The sequence below is a fragment of the Strongylocentrotus purpuratus genome, unplaced genomic scaffold, assembly GCF_000002235.5.
Source record: "Strongylocentrotus purpuratus isolate Spur 01 unplaced genomic scaffold, Spur_5.0 spur5_scaffold_13, whole genome shotgun sequence".
In the NCBI taxonomy this organism is placed as follows: domain Eukaryota; kingdom Metazoa; phylum Echinodermata; class Echinoidea; order Camarodonta; family Strongylocentrotidae; genus Strongylocentrotus; species Strongylocentrotus purpuratus.
The window spans coordinates 6,044,821-6,064,272 of NW_022145598.1; the positions used below are offsets into that span (position 1 = coordinate 6,044,821).

Below are 19,452 nucleotides of genomic sequence, written 5' to 3' on the forward strand. Positions count from 1 at the left end.
TTCTTAGAGAGCACTCTAAAATCAATCGATCTTCACTCCTAAACAAGTGATCACGGACGTCACTCCCAAGAAAGTGAAGATAGAGTGAAAATTCACTCTTTTTTAGAGAGAGAGAGTAAGGAGGAGGAGGAGGATCGAGGAGGTGGAGGAGGAGGAGTAGTAGTAGTAGAAGTTCAAAGAAGTTCAAAGAAAAAGAAGAAAAAAAGAAGAAGAAGAAGAAGAACGAGGAGGAGGAGGAGAAGAAGGAGGATGAGGAGGAAGACGAGGAAAAAGGGGAAAAGAAGAAAGAGGAGAAAGATTTACAGAACTAAACAGAGAAGATAGTGATATCCGATGAGAAAACAAAGAGATTCGATCATACACACAGCGCCATCACTCGTCAAACATCGCACATTATCAATAATGTAAAAATGCAGCGCCCATGGCAGTAACAAGTAGGCCTATCCTGAGTATGGCAGGCAGGATTGGAAATGTTACGTGTAAATCAGTATTAAAATGCCACATCCACTGTCTTTCTGGACATTTTACAGTTACCGGATTGAGAAAACACAGCGTATGGAATGTATTGAGTGAAAAACAGAGTCTATTTGTGAATCCAGTCGCGGGCTTGAATGTTCATAAACGTTTTCAGTTCACACATTCAACTCGGCTTCGGAATAGGAGGCTAGATCTGCCCAAAAGATCTCAAGAGTTTATCTCGAATTTGAGGAGCCTGGAGAGGGAAACACTTTTAGCTGAATTATTGAAGTATCAAAATGTAAAGAAAGTAGAAACCAGTACTGAAACTAATCTAGGTAAGTCGGTGTTGCCACTTGAATGAAATCTTGCGTGTAACTTGTCTTTGTGATTTCGAGTATGAGCTGTGATGTGTGAGGGCATGGAGACTCGGTCCCGCCCCCCCCCCCCCACTCAGTGTTATTTAGTTATTTAGGGAAAGCGTATTATGCATGTTCGTCCCTACCTTTGAAAGCACCCCATACACATTCGGTGTGTAAAGTCAATATGGGCTGGATTTTTGTGTCCATTTTACCATGATTACGGGCCATGAAAAATACCCCTTGCCTTGGCTTTACGGTTACCAGAGATTTTGGGAACGCGAAAGCGGTACTTAATTCCGACCCGGAGTAGGGAGAACAGAGCCTGACAGGAATAACCATCTAGACTCGAGTCTCAATTGGGAATTCTTTAATTTGTCAACTTTTCTCCTACATGACTGCAGGTGACCCTTGCTGCATGTGCAAAGGTGGGGGATTAACTAGGTCTATAGGTCTAGTGATTTTCGCTGGAATTGGGTGAAAATTTTTCCCATAGTTTTACATGATGATGTAGGGTCTATTATGTATGAGTCAAATATGAGAATAATTGTAAGACGTCAAAATGTAAGGACTTACTTTCAGCTCATCTCTCCATTTTCTTGAAGCTGTCACACCTAAACGTCATTGCATAACCTCCCCTCGCTAAACCATATAATGTATGACGGGGTGACCAAAGTTCGCAGAGATTTTAAAATTATTAGGAAATGTGATATATTCTATCCATTTTTTCTTATATTTCACAACAAATTTTTGACTTCAATTACTACCAAATGAACGGCAATTTTTTTGACTACGGTACACATGGTGCAACTAGAAAATTAATTGTCAAAGAATTCTGGAGATATCCTGATCTCAAAATTCTATGTCAGATCGGTATATGCAGCAACTGACATAAAAGTCAGTTTTTCTAAGGTTATCATATCAAGCATAGGAATTTGTTTTATTAATTATTTTGCATCTTGCTTTCCATTGCTATTGCAGATACAGATCTTCCAGAGGCAGCAGGTGTACCCAATCCAACTCGGCAGCAGTTAAGACTAGGTGAGTATTACACTCTCTGACTGAGCCTGTATCATAGCATCAAAATTATTACATCATCTCGATGTTATTATTATTATTTTTTTTTTTTTAATTGAAGAATAACAGCAGATGCAGCTTCTCTCTTCTCTCTTTCCTCACTTCTCTCTTTTCTCTCTTCTCTTCTCACTGCTATTCAGTGTGGGAAATGTCCTTGTATATGTGGGGGTTGGGGTACAGGTATTCATTTATTCATTTATTCTGAACCCTAATTTCTTTGTGATTAAATATTTGGTTTAAGTGTTTTTTTCTTCTTTATGGACTTGATTTGTATTCCTGCATCATTTTATTTTGCAGTTGTTTGTCATATATTTTGTTGTAAGTATCGTATGTGTTTTATTGTTCTATTGAAAGTTGCAAAAATATTGAGAAAAAAAATGTGACCACTACATAAAATATGATTCGCATTCTTTCACGAGTGACAAACATGTACTACCGATATATATCTGTGTTGAATAGCTAAAGGGGCATATATATATATATATATATATATATATATATATATATATATACAGGTAACTAATTATGCTAGGCCTTAACCCAATCTTGACATAGAAACTACAGGTTGTCACCTAAATGTTATCATATCAAAATGTAATGCCAAAGCCTGTTGGGGTCTTATACATCAAATTTTGTAGGCTCAAAATTACATGGACATGCTATATTTGTGCTAGAATCTTAAAATAATTGCATGTGTTAATAGTACCTGAGCTCCACAAATGTGTTCTCAGTATTTCACCAGTAAATCTGAGAACAGCAAATAACCTGATCCTCTTTAGGGTTGGAGCCAGGGTAGAATCATGATGGGAGGTATTTAGATATTTGAGAAGTTGAATTTAATTGTGTTTTGAATTTTTGTAAGAATATTTTTTTAAAGATGGCCTGTGGTAGAGCTTCTTAAAGGCATCGTTTAACAATGTTAAATCTGAGATGCACGACCCTACATGTTATCAGTGTCTGTGATATAATGTGATATTGAAGAAGTGCCTCAAAAAAGTAAGAATCTTTGAGTGACCGATTTTACCATACTCGTTTTTCCCAATAGACTGTAGTGTTATGATTTGTAATTCCAATCATAAATACCTTGATAATCAGACAGACAATCGGCTTGTAAAAGTCACAGGGTTACTGACTGACCTAAAGGTTTATAATTATGAATGCAGCATGAGCTAAATTCAGGATTTTGTTTCAGAATCTGAGACAAAGTTACAGGATCCCTTTAAAGTAATTTTTAAGTACCTACATTAATTTCTTTCTATTTGTTTCTATTTTAGTTGCCTTCAGCAATGCCCTGCCATTTATTGGATTTGGATTCTTTGACAATGCCATCATGATCATTGCAGTAAGTCATACATCCCCCCTCTCTCTCTCTCCCCCTCTCTCCCTCTCTCTAACTCTCTCTCTCTCTCTATCTGTCTGTCTATCTCTCTCTCTCTCTCTCTCTTGAAGGGGACCAATCTTAGTGTAAATATAACTTGTTTGCATGAAATCAACTAAAAAGTGTAACTTGATACAATAAAATTCAGAAAGTTCTTTTATTTTCCTACATAAAGGTCAGGGTCTCGACATACATGTAGAGTCTTGTAATATTTTCATGTTAGGGAAATAACAGATTTAACGGTTATCCTGATTATAGAGGTCTCTCACTTTTTAGACCCCTCTTCATCCAATGTTAAACCAAGGACTTACCATTTCAGGGACCACTACCTTGGTACTACTACATGTGCATGTAATTTGCGACTCATTCTCTCTGGCATTATTACTGGTGACTGGTGAGTGCTGTATTTCTGCATATATGTGACATCCTCACTTTATATGGAGTGAAGTGCATTGAACCTGTATTAATTAAATAAATCCAGCAAATCGTATATTTGTATTACTGTAGGGTGATTACATTGATGTGACGATAGGAGGTGCACTGAGTATATCTACAATGGCTGGTAAGTGTTTCTTACTTCATTTGTACACAAGGATATTTTAGTCTGCAGGCACAGACTGTAATTTTGACACTTAAATACCAGTCTATTAAGTCTCTTGCAGCTATATTATAGAGCCTTTGTGGATGAATTACCGGTAGAGCATACAGTGTACATAGTCTCTTAGTTGAAATTCATTTGATCTCGCTCCTGATACAGATTTTCTTTCAAATTAGATACTTGTAGACACTTGTAGACTTTTCAGTTTCTTGGTTTAAAATTTGCCTGTAAGTAGTGTTCTCTCGGTATACACCATTTACCGGTAGTAACATAACCCTTCATAGGCCTACATTTCTACAATCCTTAGTATAGATAACATGTTGTACTTTCTTTTAATATGATAGTGATGGTTATTTACAACCTGTATACTCAGAAAACATGCTTTTAAGTAAGCAACCAGGGGACCGACGGCTTTCAGTTCTCTCCGCTGGATTAATGCCTTACAAAAGGGCAGTATAGCACATCGACTTGGTTTCAAATTTGGGTCCTCCTGGTTACGAGACCATGCACTGCTCTACCACTGAGCCTTCATGCCTCCCCTTCTCAATAAGTATATAGTCTCAGAAAAGAGAAGCTTACATTTATGGATAATATTTGTCATTGTGCTTTACATAATTTTGTATGAATATGTTAATAGCTAGACAATCCAGTTGGATTATTATTACATCAATGATTGTTTGATATGAAGAAGTGATTTAATTCTTTTCTCACTTTATGTATATACAGCTGCAGCCTTTGGAAATATGATTTCTGATGTGGCAGGGATCGGGTGAGTTTTGCAATGTTATATACTGTACACCAGGGGGTGTTTCACAAAGATCCTTAGTCGAACTTGACTCTAAGTTGGACTTAAAAATTATGGAGAGCCATTTGTAGCCTTAAAATAAAATATACCGGTATTCAAAAGCGAAAATTCAATTAGACTTTTCATGAAATCCACATCACAGGCCTGATAAAAACCCGACTTAAATCGGTTTCCCGATTTTTAAATATTTTTCCCTGCTTTTCTCCCAATTTTTTTCTTTCTTCCAGATTTTTTTTTTTTTTTTTTTTTACCAATTTTTTCTTTCTTCCCTATGTTATCCTGATTTTCCCGATTTCCCTCTTATTTTCTCTATTCTTCCATGTTTTGCCCTATTTTTTTCCCAATTTTGTCCCAATTTTCTTACTCGAAAAGGGGGGAATGTTGTTGTATGCCATTTTTTCACCGCGAATCCTCTTTTTTTATTTTTACTCAAGGGGGGCGTGGATGAGGGGAAAACAAAAAACCTATTTTTTTTTAGTGCTCACTATCACCCCTGCATGTTTGAGAAGAGCGTAGAGAGCTTAGTGATGTGGGTTCACAACACCCTTTAACCACCAGCTAAAATATAATAACATCTGTGTGTAGGGGGGGGGGGGGGGAGGTGGCAGGGGGAGGTTGTCATGTTTGAGAAGAGTGCAGAGAGCTGTGTGATGTGGGTTCACAATACCCTTTTACCACCAGCTGATATATGATAACACCTGTGTGTAGGGGGGGGGGGGGAGGTGGCAGGGGGAGGTTGTCATGTTTGAGAAGAGTGCAGAGAGCTGTGTGATGTGGGTTCACAACACCCTTTTACCACCAGCTGATATATGATAACACCTGTGTGTAGGGGGGAGGGGGGAGTCAGGGGGAGGTTGTCATGTTTGAGAAGAGTGCAGAGAGCTGTGTGATGTGGTTCACAACACCCTTTTACCACCAGCTGATATATGATAACACTTGTGTGTAGGGGGAAGGGGGGAGGCAGGGGGAGGTTGTCATGTTTGAGAAGAGTGCAGAGAGCTGTGTGATGGGGTTCACAACACCCTTTTACCACCAGCTGATATATGATACCACCTGTGTGTAGGGGTGAGGTTGTCATGTTTGTGAAGATTGCAGAGAGCTGTTTGATGTGGGTTCACAACACCCTTTTACCACCAGCTGAAATATGATTACATCTGTGTAGGGGGGGGGGGGAGGCAGGGGGAGGTTGTCATGTTTGAGAAGAGTGGAGAGAGCTGTGTGATGTGGGTTCACAACACCCTTTTACCACCAGCTGATATATGATAACACCTGTGTGTTGGGGGATGTGGCTTTGGGAGGTTGTCATGTTTCAGAAGAGTGTAGAGAGCTGTGTGATGTGGGTTCACAACACCCTTTTACCACCAGATGATATATGATACCACCTGTGTGTAGGGGGGAGGTTGTCATATTTGAGAAGATTGCAGGGAGCTGTGTGATGTGGGTTCACAACACCCTTTTACCACCAGCTGAAATATGATTACATCTGTGTGTAGGGGGGAGGTGGCAGGGGGAGGTTGTCATGTTTGAGAAGATGGCAGAGAGCTGTGTGATGTGGGTTTACAACACCCTTTTACCACCAGCTGATATATAATAAGACCTGTGTGTAAGGGGAAGGGGGGAGGCAGGGGGAGGTTGTCATGTATGAGAAGAGTGCAGAGAGCTGTGTGATGTGGGTTCAAAACACCCTTTTACCACCAGCTGAAATATGATTACATCTGTGTGTAGGGGGAGGTGGCAGGGGGGGGGGGGGGGGGGGGGAGGTTGTCATGTTTGAGAAAATGGCAGAGAGCTGTGTGATGTGGGTTCACAACACCCTTTTACCACCAGCTGATATATGATAACACTTGTGTGTAGGGGGAAGGGGGGAGGCAGGGGGAGGTTGTCATGTTTGAGAAGAGTGCAGAGAGCTGTGTGATGGGGTTCACAACACCCTTTTACCACCAGCTGATATATGATACCACCTGTGTGTAGGGGTGAGGTTGTCATATTTGAGAAGATTGCAGAGAGCTGTGTGATGTGGGTTCACAACACCCTTTTACCACCAGCTGAAATATGATTACATCTGTGTAGGGGGGAGGTGGCAGGGGGGAGGTTGTCATGTTTGAGAAGATGGCAGAGAGCTGTGTGATGTGGGTTTACAACACCCTTTTACCACCAGCTGATATATGATAACACCTGTGTGTAGGGGGGAGGGGGGAGGTGGCAGGGGGGAGCTTGTCATGTTTGAGATGATTGCAGAGAGCTGTGTGATGTGGGTTCACAACACCCTTTTACCACCAGCTGAAATATGATTACATCTGTGTGTAGGGGGGAGGTGGCAGGGGGAAGGTTGTCATGTTTGAGAAAATGGCAGAGAGCTGTGTGATGTGGGTTCACAACACCCTTTTACCACCAGCTGATATATGATAACACCTGTGTGTTGGGGGATGTGGCTTTGGGAGGTTGTCATGTTTCAGAAGAGTGTAGAGAGCTGTGTGATGTGGGTTCAAAACACCCTTTTACCACCAGCTGAATATGATTACATCTGTGTGTAGGGGGGAGGTGGCAGGGGGGGAGGTTGTCATGTTTGAGAAGATGGCAGAGAGCTGTGTGATGTGGGTTTACAACGCCCTTTTACCACCAGCTGATATATGATAACACCTGTGTGTAGGGGGGAGGGAGGAGGTGGCAGGGGGGAGGTTGTCATGTTTGAGAAGATTGCAGAGAGCTGTGTGATGTGGGTTCACAACACCCTTTTACCACCAGCTGATATATGATAACACCTGTTTGTAGGGGGGAGGGGGGAGGCAGGGGGAGGTTGTCATGTTTGAGAAGATTGCAGAGAGCTGTGTGATGTGGGTTCACGACACCTTTTACCACCAGCTGAAATATGATAACATCTGTGTAGGGGGGGGGGGGGAGGCAGGGGGAGGTTGTCATGTTTGAAAAGAGTGCATAGAGCTGTGTGATGTGGGTTCAAAACACCCTTTTACCACCAGCTGATATATGATAACACCTCTGTGTAGGGGGGAGGGGGGAGGCAGGGGGAGGTTGTCATGTTTGAGAAGATTGCAGAGAGCTGTGTGATGTGGGTTCACAACACCCTTTTACCACCAGCTGAAATATGATTACATCTGTGTGTAGGGGGGAGGTGGCAGGGGGGAGGTTGTCATGTATGAGAAGAGTGCAGAGAGCTGTGTGATGTGGGTTCAAAACACCCTTTTACCACCAGCTGAAATATGATTACATCTGTGTGTAGGGGGGAGGTGGCAGGGGGGAGGTTGTCATATTTGAGAAAATGGCAGAGAGCTGTGTGATGTGGGTTCACAACACCCTTTTACCACCAGCTGATATATGATAACACTTGTGTGTAGGGGGAAGGGGGGAGGCAGGGGGAGGTTGTCATGTTTGAGAAGAGTGGAGAGAGCTGTGTGATGTGGGTTCACAACACCCTTTTACCACCAGCTGATATATGATACCACCTGTGTGTAGGGGTGAGCTTGTCATATTTTGAAGATTGCAGAGAGCTGTGTGATGTGGGTTCACAACACCTTTTACCACCAGCTGAAATATGATTACATCTGTGTAGGGGGGGGGGGGGGGAGAGGCAGGGGGAGGTTGTCATGTTTGAGAAGAGTGGAGAGAGCTGTGTGATGTGGGTTCACAACACCCTTTTACCACCAGCTGATATATGATAACACCTGTGTGTTGGGGGATGTGGCTTTGGGAGGTTGTCATGTTTCAGAAGAGTGTAGAGAGCTGTGTGATGTGGGTTCACAACACCCTTTTACCACCAGCTGATATATGATACCACCTGTGTGTAGGGGGGAGGTTGTCATGTTTGAGAAGATTGCAGAGAGCTGTGTGATGTGGGTTCACAACACCCTTTTACCACCAGCTGAAATATGATTACATCTGTGTGTAGGGGGGAGGTGGCAGGGGGGAGGTTGTCATGTTGAGAAGAGTGCAGAGAGCTGTGTGATGTGGGTTCAAAACACCCTTTTACCACCAGCTGAAATATGATTACATCTGTGTGTAGGGGGGAGGTGGCAGGGGGAGGTTGTCATGTTTGAGAAAATGGCAGAGAGCTGTGTGATGTGGGTTCACAACACCCTTTTACCACCAGCTGATATATGATAACACTTGTGTGTAGGGGGAAGGGGGGAGGCAGGGGGAGGTTGTCATGTTTGAGAAGAGTGCAGAGAGCTGTGTGATGGGGTTCACAACACCCTTTTACCACCAGCTGATATATGATACCACCTGTGTGTAGGGGTGAGGTTGTCATATTTGTGAAGATTGCAGAGAGCTGTGTGATGTGGGTTCACAACACCCTTTTACCACCAGCTGAAATATGATTACATCTGTGTAGGGGGGGGGGGGGGAGAGGCAGGGGGAGGTTGTCATGTTTGAGAAGAGTGGAGAGAGCTGTGTGATGTGGGTTCACGAACACCCTTTTACCACCAGCTGATATATGATAACACCTGTGTGTTGGGGGATGTGGCTTTGGGAGGTTGTCATGTTTCAGAAGAGTGTAGAGAGCTGTGTGATGTGGGTTCAAAACACCCTTTTACCACCAGCTGAATTATGATTACATCTGTGTGTAGGGGGGAGGTGGCAGGGGGGAGGTTGTCATGTTTGAGAAGATGGCAGAGAGCTGTGTGATGTGGGTTTACAACGCCCTTTTACCACCAGCTGATATATGATAACACCTGTGTGTAGGGGGGAGGGAGGAGGTGGCAGGGGGGAGGTTGTCATGTTTGAGAAGAGTGGAGAGAGCTGTGTGATGTGGGTTCACAACACCCTTTTACCACCAGCTGATATATGATAACACCTCTGTGTAGGGGGAGGGGGGAGGCAGGGGGAGGTTGTCATGTTTGAGAAGAGTGCAGAGAGCTGTGTGATGTGTGTTCACAACACCTTTTACCACCAGCTGATATATGATAACACCTGTTTGTAGGGGGGAGGGGGGAGGCATGGGGAGGTTGTCATGTTTGAGAAGATTGCAGAGAGCTGGTGATGTGGGTTCACAACACCCTTTTACCACCAGCTGATATATGATAACACCTGTTTGTAGGGGGGATGGGGGAGGCAGGGGGAGGTTGTCATGTTTGAGAAGATTGCAGAGAGCTGTGTGATGTGGGTTCACAACACCCTTTTACCACCAGCTGAAATATGATTACATCTGTGTGTAGGGGGGAGGTGGCAGGGGGGAGGTTGTCATGTATGAGAAGAGTGCAGAGAGCTGTGTGATGTGGGTTCACAACACCCTTTTACCACCAGCTGAAATATGATTACATCTGTGTAGGGGGGGGGGGGGAGAGGCAGGGGGAGGTTGTCATGTTTGAGAAGAGTGGAGAGAGCTGTGTGATGTGGTTCACAACACCCTTTTACCACCAGCTGATATATGATAACACCTGTGTGTTGGGGGATGTGGCTTTGGGAGGTTGTCATGTTTCAGAAGAGTGTAGAGAGCTGTGTGATGTGGGTTCAAAACACCCTTTTACCACCAGCTGAATTATGATACATCTGTGTGTAGGGGGGAGGTGGCAGGGGGGAGGTTGTCATGTTTGAGAAGATGCAGAGAGCTGTGTGATGTGGGTTCACAACACCCTTTTACCACCAGCTGATATATGATAACACCTGTGTGTAGGGGGGAGGGGGGAGGTGGCAGGGGGGAGGTTGTCATGTTTGAGAAGATTGCAGAGAGCTGTGTGATGTGGGTTCACAACACCCTTTTACCACCAGCTGATATATGATAACACTTGTGTGAAGGGGGAAGGGGGGAGGCAGGGGGAGGTTGTCATGTTTGAGAAGAGTGCAGAGAGCTGTGTGATGGGGTTCACAACACCCTTTTACCACCAGCTGATATATGATACCACCTGTGTGTAGGGGTGAGGTTGTCATATTTGTGAAGATTGCAGAGAGCTGTGTGATGTGGGTTCACAACACCCTTTTACCACCAGCTGAAATATGATTACATCTGTGTAGGGGGGGGGGGGGAGAGGCAGGGGGAGGTTGTCATGTTTGAGAAGAGTGGAGAGAGCTGTGTGATGTGGGTTCACAACACCCTTTTACCACCAGCTGATATATGATAACACCTGTGTGTTGGGGGATGTGGCTTTGGGAGGTTGTCATGTTTCAGAAGAGTGTAGAGAGCTGTGTGATGTGGGTTCAAAACACCCTTTTACCACCAGCTGAATTATGATTACATCTGTGTGTAGGGGGGAGGTGGCAGGGGGGAGGTTGTCATGTTTGAGAAGATGGCAGAGAGCTGTGTGATGTGGGTTCACAACACCCTTTTACCACCAGCTGATATATGATAACACCTGTGTGTAGGGGGGAGGGGGGAGGTGGCAGGGGGAGGTTGTCATGTTTGAGAAGATTGCAGAGAGCTGTGTGATGTGGGTTCACAACACCCTTTTACCACCAGCTGATATATGATAACACCTGTTGTAGGGGGGAGGGGGGAGGCAGGGGGAGGTTGTCATGTTTGAGAAGATTGCAGAGAGCTCTGTGATGTGGGTTCACAACACCCTTTTACCACCAGCTGAAATATGATAACATCTGTGTAGGGGGGGGGGGGGGAGGCAGGGGGAGGTTGTCATGTTTGAGAAGAGTGGAGAGAGCTGTGTGATGTGGGTTCACAACACCCTTTTACCACCAGCTGAAATATGATTACATCTGTGTGTAGGGGGAGGTGGCAGGGGGAGGTTGTCATGTTTGAGAAGAGTGGAGAGAGCTGTGTGATGTGGGTTCAAAACACCCTTTTACCACCAGCTGAAATATGATTACATCTGTGTGTAGGGGGGAGGTGGCAGGGGGGAGGTTGTCATGTTTGAGAAAATGCAGAGAGCTGTGTGATGTGGGTTCACAACACCCTTTTACCACCAGCTGATATATGATAACACTTGTGTGTAGGGGGAAGGGGGGAGGCAGAGGGAGGTTGTCATGTTTGAGAAGAGTGCAGAGAGCTGTGTGATGTGGGTTCACAACACCCTTTTACCACCAGCTAATATATGATAACACCTGTTTGTAGGGGGAGGGGGGAGGCAGGGGGAGGTTGTCATGTTTGAGAAGATTGCAGAGAGCTGTGTGATGTGGGTTCACAACACCCTTTTACCACCAGCTGATATATGATAACACCTGTTTGTAGGGGGGAGGGGGGAGGCAGGGGGAGGTTGTCATGTTTGAGAAGAGTGCAGAGAGCTGTGTGATGTGGGTTCACAAAACCCTTTTACCACCAGCTGAAATATGATTACATCTGTGTGTAGGGGGGAGGTGGCAGGGGGGAGGTTGTCATGTATGAGAAGAGTGCAGAGAGCTGTGTGATGTGGGTTCAAAACACCCTTTTACCACCAGCTGAAATATGATTACATCTGTGTGTAGGGGGGAGGTGGCAGGGGGGAGGTTGTCATGTTTGAGAAAATGGCAGAGAGCTGTGTGATGTGGGTTCACAACACCCTTTTACCACCAGCTGATATATGATAACACTTGTGTGTAGGGGGAAGGGGGGAGGCAGGGGGAGGTTGTCATGTTTGAGAAGAGTGCAGAGAGCTGTGTGATTGGGTTCACAACACCCTTTTACCACCAGCTGATATATGATACACCTGTGTGTAGGGGTGAGGTTGTCATGTTTGAGAAGATTGCAGAGAGCTGTGTGATGTGGGTTCACAACACCCTTTTACCACCAGCTGAAATATGATTACATCTGTGTAGGGGGGGAGGGGGGGGGGGGGGAGAGGCAGGGGGAGGTTGTCATGTTCGAGAAGAGTGGAGAGAGCTGTGTGATGTGGGTTCACAACACCCTTTTACCACCAGCTGATATATGATAACACCTGTGTGTGGGGGGATGTGGCTTGGGAGGTTGTCATGTTTCAGAAGAGTGCAGAGAGCTGTGTGATGTGGGTTCAAAACACCCTTTTTCCACCAGCTGAATTATGATTACATCTGTGTGTAGGGGGGAGGTGGCAGGGGGGAGGTTGTCATGTTTGAGAAGATGGCAGAGAGCTGTGTGATGTGGGTTACAACACCCTTTTACCACCAGCTGATATATGATAACACCTGTGTGTAGGGGGGGAGGGGGAGGTGGCAGGGGGGAGGTTGTCATGTTGAGAAGATTGCAGAGAGCTGTGTGATGTGGGTTCACAACACCCTTTTACCACCAGCTGATATATGATAACACCTGTTGTAGGGGGGAGGGGGGAGGCAGGGGGAGGTTGTCATGTTTGAGAAGATTGCAGAGAGCTGTGTGATGTGGGTTCACAACACCCTTTTACCACCAGCTGAAATATGATAACATCTGTGTAGGGGGGGGGGGGGAGGCAGGGGGAGGTTGTCATGTTTGAAAAGAGTGCAGAGAGCTGTGTGATGTGGGTTCAAAACACCCTTTTACCACCAGCTGATATATGATAACACCTCTGTGTAGGGGGAGGGGGGAGGCAGGGGGAGGTTGTCATGTTTGAGAAGAGTGCAGAGAGCTGTGTGATGTGGGTTCACAACACCCTTTTACCACCAGCTGATATATGATAACACCTGTGGTGTAGGGGGAGGTTGTCATATTTGAGAAGATTGCAGAGAGCTGTGTGATGTGGGTTCACAACACCCTTTTACCACCAGCTGAAATATGATTACATCTGTGTAGGGGGGGGGGGGGGGGGGAGAGGCAGGGGAGGTTGTCATGTTTGAGAAGAGTGGAGAGAGCTGTGTGATGTGGGTTCACAACACCCTTTTACCACCAGCTGATATATGATAACACCTGTGTGTTGGGGGATGGCTTTGGGAGGTTGTCATGTTTCAGAAGAGTGTAGAGAGCTGTGTGATGTGGGTTCACAACACCCTTTTACCACCAGCTGATATATGATAACACCTGTTTGTAGGGGGGAGGGGGGAGGCAGGGGGAGGTTGTCATGTTTGAGAAGATTGCAGAGAGCTGTGTGATGTGGGTTCACAACACCCTTTTACCACCAGCTGAAATATGATTACATCTGTGTGTAGGGGGGAGGTGGCAGGGGGGAGGTTGTCATGTTTGAGAAAATGGCAGAGAGCTGTGTGATGTGGGTTCACAACACCCTTTTACCACCAGCTGATATATGATAAACACTGTGTGTAGGGGGAAGGGGGGAGGCAGGGGGAGGTTGTCATGTTTGAGAAGAGTGCAGAGAGCTGTGTGATGGGGTTCACAACACCCTTTTACCACCAGCTGATATATGATACCACCTGTGTGTAGGGGTGAGGTTGTCATATTTGTGAAGATTGCAGAGAGCTGTGTATGTGGGTTCACAACACCCTTTTACCACCAGCTGAAATATGATTACATCTGTGGGGGGAGGGGGGGGGGGGGGAGAGGCAGGGGGAGGTTGTCATGTTTGAGAAGAGTGGAGAGAGCTGTGTGATGTGGGTTCACAACACCCTTTTACCACCAGCTGATATATGATAACACCTGTGTGTTGGGGGATGTGGCTTTGGGAGGTTGTCATGTTTCAGAAGAGTGTAGAGAGCTGTGTGATGTGGGTTCAAAACACCCTTTTACCACCAGCTGAATTATGATTACATCTGTGTGTAGGGGGGGAGGTGGCAGGGGGGGAGGTTGTCATGTTTGAGAAGATGGCAGAGAGCTGTGTGATGTGGGTTTACAACACCCTTTTACCACCAGCTGATATATGATAACACCTGTGTGTAGGGGGGAGGGAGGAGGTGGCAGGGGGAGGTTGTCATGTTTGAGAAGAGTGCAGAGAGCTGTGTGATGTGGGTTCACAACACCCTTTTACCACCAGCTGATATATGATAACACCTGTGTGTAGGGGGGAGGGGGGAGGCAGGGGGAGGTTGTCATGTTTGAGAAGAGTGCAGAGAGCTGTGTGATGTGGGTTCACAACACCCTTTTACCACCAGCTGATATATGATAACACCTGTTTGTAGGGGGGGAGGGGGAGGCATGGGGAGGTTGTCATGTTTGAGAAGATTGCAGAGAGCTGGTGATGTGGGTTCACAACACCCTTTTACCACCAGCTGATATATGATAACACCTGTTTGTAGGGGGGATGGGGGAGGCAGGGGGAGGTTGTCATGTTTGAGAAGATTGCAGAGAGCTGTGTGATGTGGGTTCACAACACCCTTTTACCACCAGCTGAAATATGATTACATCTGTGTGTAGGGGGGAGGTGGCAGGGGGGAGGTTGTCATGTTTGAGAAGAGTGCAGAGAGCTGTGTGATGTGGGTTCACAACACCCTTTTACCACCAGCTGAAATATGATTACATCTGTGTAGGGGGGGGGGGGGGGAGAGGCAGGGGGAGGTTGTCATGTTTGAGAAGAGTGGAGAGAGCTGTGTGATGTGGGTTCACAACACCCTTTTACCACCAGCTGATATATGATAACACCTGTGTGTTGGGGGATGTGGCTTTGGGAGGTTGTCATGTTTGAGAAGAGTGTAGAGAGCTGTGTGATGTGGGTTCAAAACACCCTTTTACCACCAGCTGAATTATGATTACATCTGTGTGTAGGGGGGAGGTGGCAGGGGGGAGGTTGTCATGTTTGAGAAGATCGCAGAGAGCTGTGTGATGTGGGTTCACAACACCCTTTTACCACCAGCTGATATATGATAACACCTGTGTGTAGGGGGAGGGGGGGAGGTGGCAGGGGGGAGGTTGTCATGTTTGAGAAGATTGCAGAGAGCTGTGTGATGTGGGTTCACAACACCCTTTTACCACCAGCTGATATATGATAACACTGTGTGAAGGGGGAAGGGGGGAGGCAGGGGGAGGTTGTCATGTTTGAGAAGAGTGCAGAGAGCTGTGTGATGGGGTTCACAACACCCTTTTACCACCAGCTGATATATGATACCACCTGTGTGTAGGGGGGAGGTTGTCATATTTGAGAAGATTGCAGAGAGCTGTGTGATGTGGGTTCACAACACCCTTTTACCACCAGCTGAAATATGATTACATCTGTGTAGGGGGGGGGGGGGGGGAGAGGCAGGGGGGAGGTTGTCATGTTTGAGAAGAGTGGAGAGAGCTGTGTGATGTGGGTTCACAACACCCTTTTACCACCAGCTGATATATGATAACACCTGTGTGTTGGGGGATGTGGCTTTGGGAGGTTGTCATGTTTGAGAAGAGTGTAGAGAGCTGTGTGATGTGGGTTCAAAACACCCTTTTACCACCAGCTGAATTATGATTACATCTGTGTGTAGGTAGGGGGGAGGTGGCAGGGGGAGGTTGTCATGTTTGAGAAGATGGAGGCAGAGAGCTGTGTGATGTGGGTTCACAACACCCTTTTACCACCAGCTGATATATGATAACACCTGTGTGTAGGGGGGAGGGGGGAGGTGGCAGGGGGAGGTTGTCATGTTTGAGAAGATTGCAGAGAGCTGTGTGATGTGGGTTCACAACACCCTTTTACCACCAGCTGATATATGATAACACCTGTTTGTAGGGGGGAGGGGGGAGGCAGGGGGAGGTTGTCATGTTTGAGAAGATTGCAGAGAGCTCTGTGATGTGGGTTCACAACACCCTTTTACCACCAGCTGAAATATGATAACATCTGTGTAGGGGGGGGGGGGGGGAGGCAGGGGGAGGTTGTCATGTTTGAGAAGAGTGGAGAGAGCTGTGTGATGTGGGTTCACAACACCCTTTTACCACCAGCTGAAATATGATTACATCTGTGTGTAGGGGGGAGGTGGCAGGGGGAGGTTGTCATGTTTGAGAAGAGTGGAGAGAGCTGTGTGATGTGGGTTCAAAACACCCTTTTACCACCAGCTGAAATATGATTACATCTGTGTGTAGGGGGGAGGTGGCAGGGGGGAGGTTGTCATGTTTGAGAAAATGGCAGAGAGCTGTGTGATGTGGGTTCACAACACCCTTTTACCACCAGCTGATATATGATAACACTTGTGTGTAGGGGGAAGGGGGGAGGCAGAGGGAGGTTGTCATGTTTGAGAAGAGTGCAGAGAGCTGTGTGATGTGGGTTCACAACACCCTTTACCACCAGCTAATATATGATAACACCTGTTTGTAGGGGGAGGGGGGAGGCAGGGGGAGGTTGTCATGTTTGAGAAGATTGCAGAGAGCTGTGTGATGTGGGTTCACAACACCCTTTTACCACCAGCTGATATATGATAACACCTGTTTGTAGGGGGGAGGGGGGAGGCAGGGGGAGGTTGTCATGTTTGAGAAGAATGCAGAGAGCTGTGTGATGTGGGTTCACAACACCTTTTACCACCAGCTGAAATATGATTACATCTGTGTGTAGGGGGGAGGTGGCAGGGGGGAGGTTGTCATGTTTGAGAAGAGTGCAGAGAGCTGTGTGATGTGGGTTCAAAACACCCTTTTACCACCAGCTGAAATATGATTACATCTGTGTGTAGGGGGGAGGTGGCAGGGGGGAGGTTGTCATGTTTGAGAAGAGTGGCAGAGAGCTGTGTGATGTGGGTTCACAACACCCTTTTACCACCAGCTGATATATGATAACACTTGTGTGTAGGGGGAAGGGGGGAGGCAGGGGGAGGTTGTCATGTTTGAGAAGAGTGCAGAGAGCTGTGTGATGGGGTTCACAACACCCTTTTACCACCAGCTGATATATGATACACCTGTGTGTAGGGGGGAGGTTGTCATTTTGAGAAGATTGCAGAGAGCTGTGTGATGTGGGTTCACAACACCCTTTTACCACCAGCTGAAATATGATTACATCTGTGTGTAGGGGGGGGGGGGGGGGGGGGGAGAGGCAGGGGGAGGTTGTCATGTTTGAGAAGAGTGGAGAGAGCTGTGTGATGTGGGTTCACAACACCCTTTTACCACCAGCTGATATATGATAACACCTGTGTGTTGGGGATGTGGCTTTGGGAGGTTGTCATGTTTCAGAAGAGTGTAGAGAGCTGTGTGATGTGGGTTCAAAACACCCCTTTTTCCACCAGCTGAATTATGATTACATCTGTGTGTAGGGGGGAGGTGGCAGGGGGGGAGGTTGTCATGTTTGAGAAGATGGCAGAGAGCTGTGTGATGTGGGTTTACAACGCCTTTTACCACCAGCTGATATATGATAACACCTGTGTGTAGGGGGGAGGGGAGGAGGTGGCAGGGGGGAGGTTGTCATGTTTGAGAAGATTGCAGAGAGCTGTGTGATGTGGGTTCACAACACCCTTTTACCACCAGCTGATATATGATAACACCTGTTTGTAGGGGGGAGGGGGGAGGCAGGGGGAGGTTGTCATTTGAGAAGATTGCAGAGAGCTGTGTGATGTGGGTTCACGACACCCTTTTACCACCAGCTGAAATATGATAACATCTGTGTAGGGGGGGGGGGGGGAGGCAGGGGGAGGTTGTCATGTTTGAAAAGAGTGCATAGAGCTGTGTGATGTGGGTTCAAAACACCCTTTTACCACCAGCTGATATATGATACACCTCTGTGTAGGGGGGAGGGGGGAGGCAGGGGGAGGTTGTCATGTTTGAGAAGATTGCAGAGAGCTGTGTGATGTGGGTTCACAACACCCTTTTACCACCAGCTGATATATGATAACACCTGTGTGTAGGGGTGAGGTTGTCATATTTGTGAAGATTGCAGAGAGCTGTGTAATGTGGGTTCACAACACCTTTTACCACCAGCTGAAATATGATTACATCTGTGTAGGGGGGGAGGGGGGGGGGAGAGGGCAGGGGGAGGTTGTCATGTTTGAGAAGAGTGGAGAGAGCTGTGTGATGTGGGTTCACAACACCCTTTTACCACCAGCTGATATATGATAACACCTGTGGTTGGGGGATGTGGCTTTGGGAGGTGTCATGTTTGAGAAGAGTGTAGAGAGCTGTGTGATGTGGGTTCACAACACCCTTTTACCACCAGCTGATAATATGATAACACCTGTGTTTGTAGGGGGGAGGGGGGAGGCAGGGGGAGGTTGTCATGTTTGAGAAGATTGCAGAGAGCTGTGTGATGTGGGTTCAGAAACCCTTTTACCACCAGCTGAAATATGATTACATCTGTGTGTAGGGGGGAGGTGGCAGGGGGGAGGTTGTCATGTTTGAGAAAATGGCAGAGAGCTGTGTGATGTGGGTTCACAACCCTTTTACCACCAGCTGATATATGATAACACTTGTGTGTAGGGGGAAGGGGGGAGGCAGGGGGAGGTTGTCATGTTTGAGAAGAGTGCAGAGAGCTGTGTGATGGGGTTCACAACACCCTTTTACCACCAGCTGATATATGATACCACCTGTGTGTAGGGGTGAGGTTGTCATATTTGTGAAGATTGCAGAGAGCTGTGTAATGTGGGTTCACAACACCCTTTACCACCAGCTGAAATATGATTACATCTGTGTAGGGGGGAGGTAGGGGGGGGGGGGGGAGAGGCAGGGGGAGGTTGTCATGTTTGAGAAGAGTGGAGAGAGCTGTGTGATGTGGGTTCACAACACCCTTTTACCACCAGCTGATATATGATAACACCTGTGTGTTGGGGGGAGGTGGCTTTGGGAGGTTGTCATGTTTCAGAAGAGTGTAGAGAGCTGTGTGATGTGGGTTCAAAACACCCTTTTTCCACCAGCTGAATTATGATTACATCTGTGTGTAGGGGGGAGGTGGCAGGGGGGGAGGTTGTCATGTTTGAGAAGATGCAGAGAGCTGTGTGATGTGGGTTTACAACGCCCTTTTACCACCAGCTGATATATGATAACACCTGTGTGTAGGGGGAGGGAGGAGGTGGCAGGGGGGAGGTTGTCATGTTTGAGAAGATTGCAGAGAGCTGTGTGATGTGGGTTCACAACACCCTTTTACCACCAGCTGATATATGATAACACCTGTTTGTAGGGGGGAGGGGG

The 19,452-nt window shown here is 46.6% G+C and overlaps 1 protein-coding gene across 1 annotated transcript in view; it reads left to right on the plus strand.

Annotated features, from left to right (window-relative positions):
• Positions 1 to 266: 266 nt before the first annotated feature.
• The window catches only part of LOC588109 (transmembrane protein 65), a 35,945-nt gene continuing 16,759 nt past the window's right edge, over positions 267 to 19,452 (plus strand). The window contains exons 1-5 of the mRNA XM_787810.4: positions 267 to 794; positions 1,797 to 1,856; positions 3,167 to 3,234; positions 3,778 to 3,832; positions 4,595 to 4,637. Of these exons, the coding sequence (XP_792903.3) occupies positions 422 to 794; positions 1,797 to 1,856; positions 3,167 to 3,234; positions 3,778 to 3,832; positions 4,595 to 4,637 (599 nt within the window). The 5' untranslated portion in view covers positions 267 to 421. The remainder of the gene's footprint in view (positions 795 to 1,796; positions 1,857 to 3,166; positions 3,235 to 3,777; positions 3,833 to 4,594; positions 4,638 to 19,452) is intronic.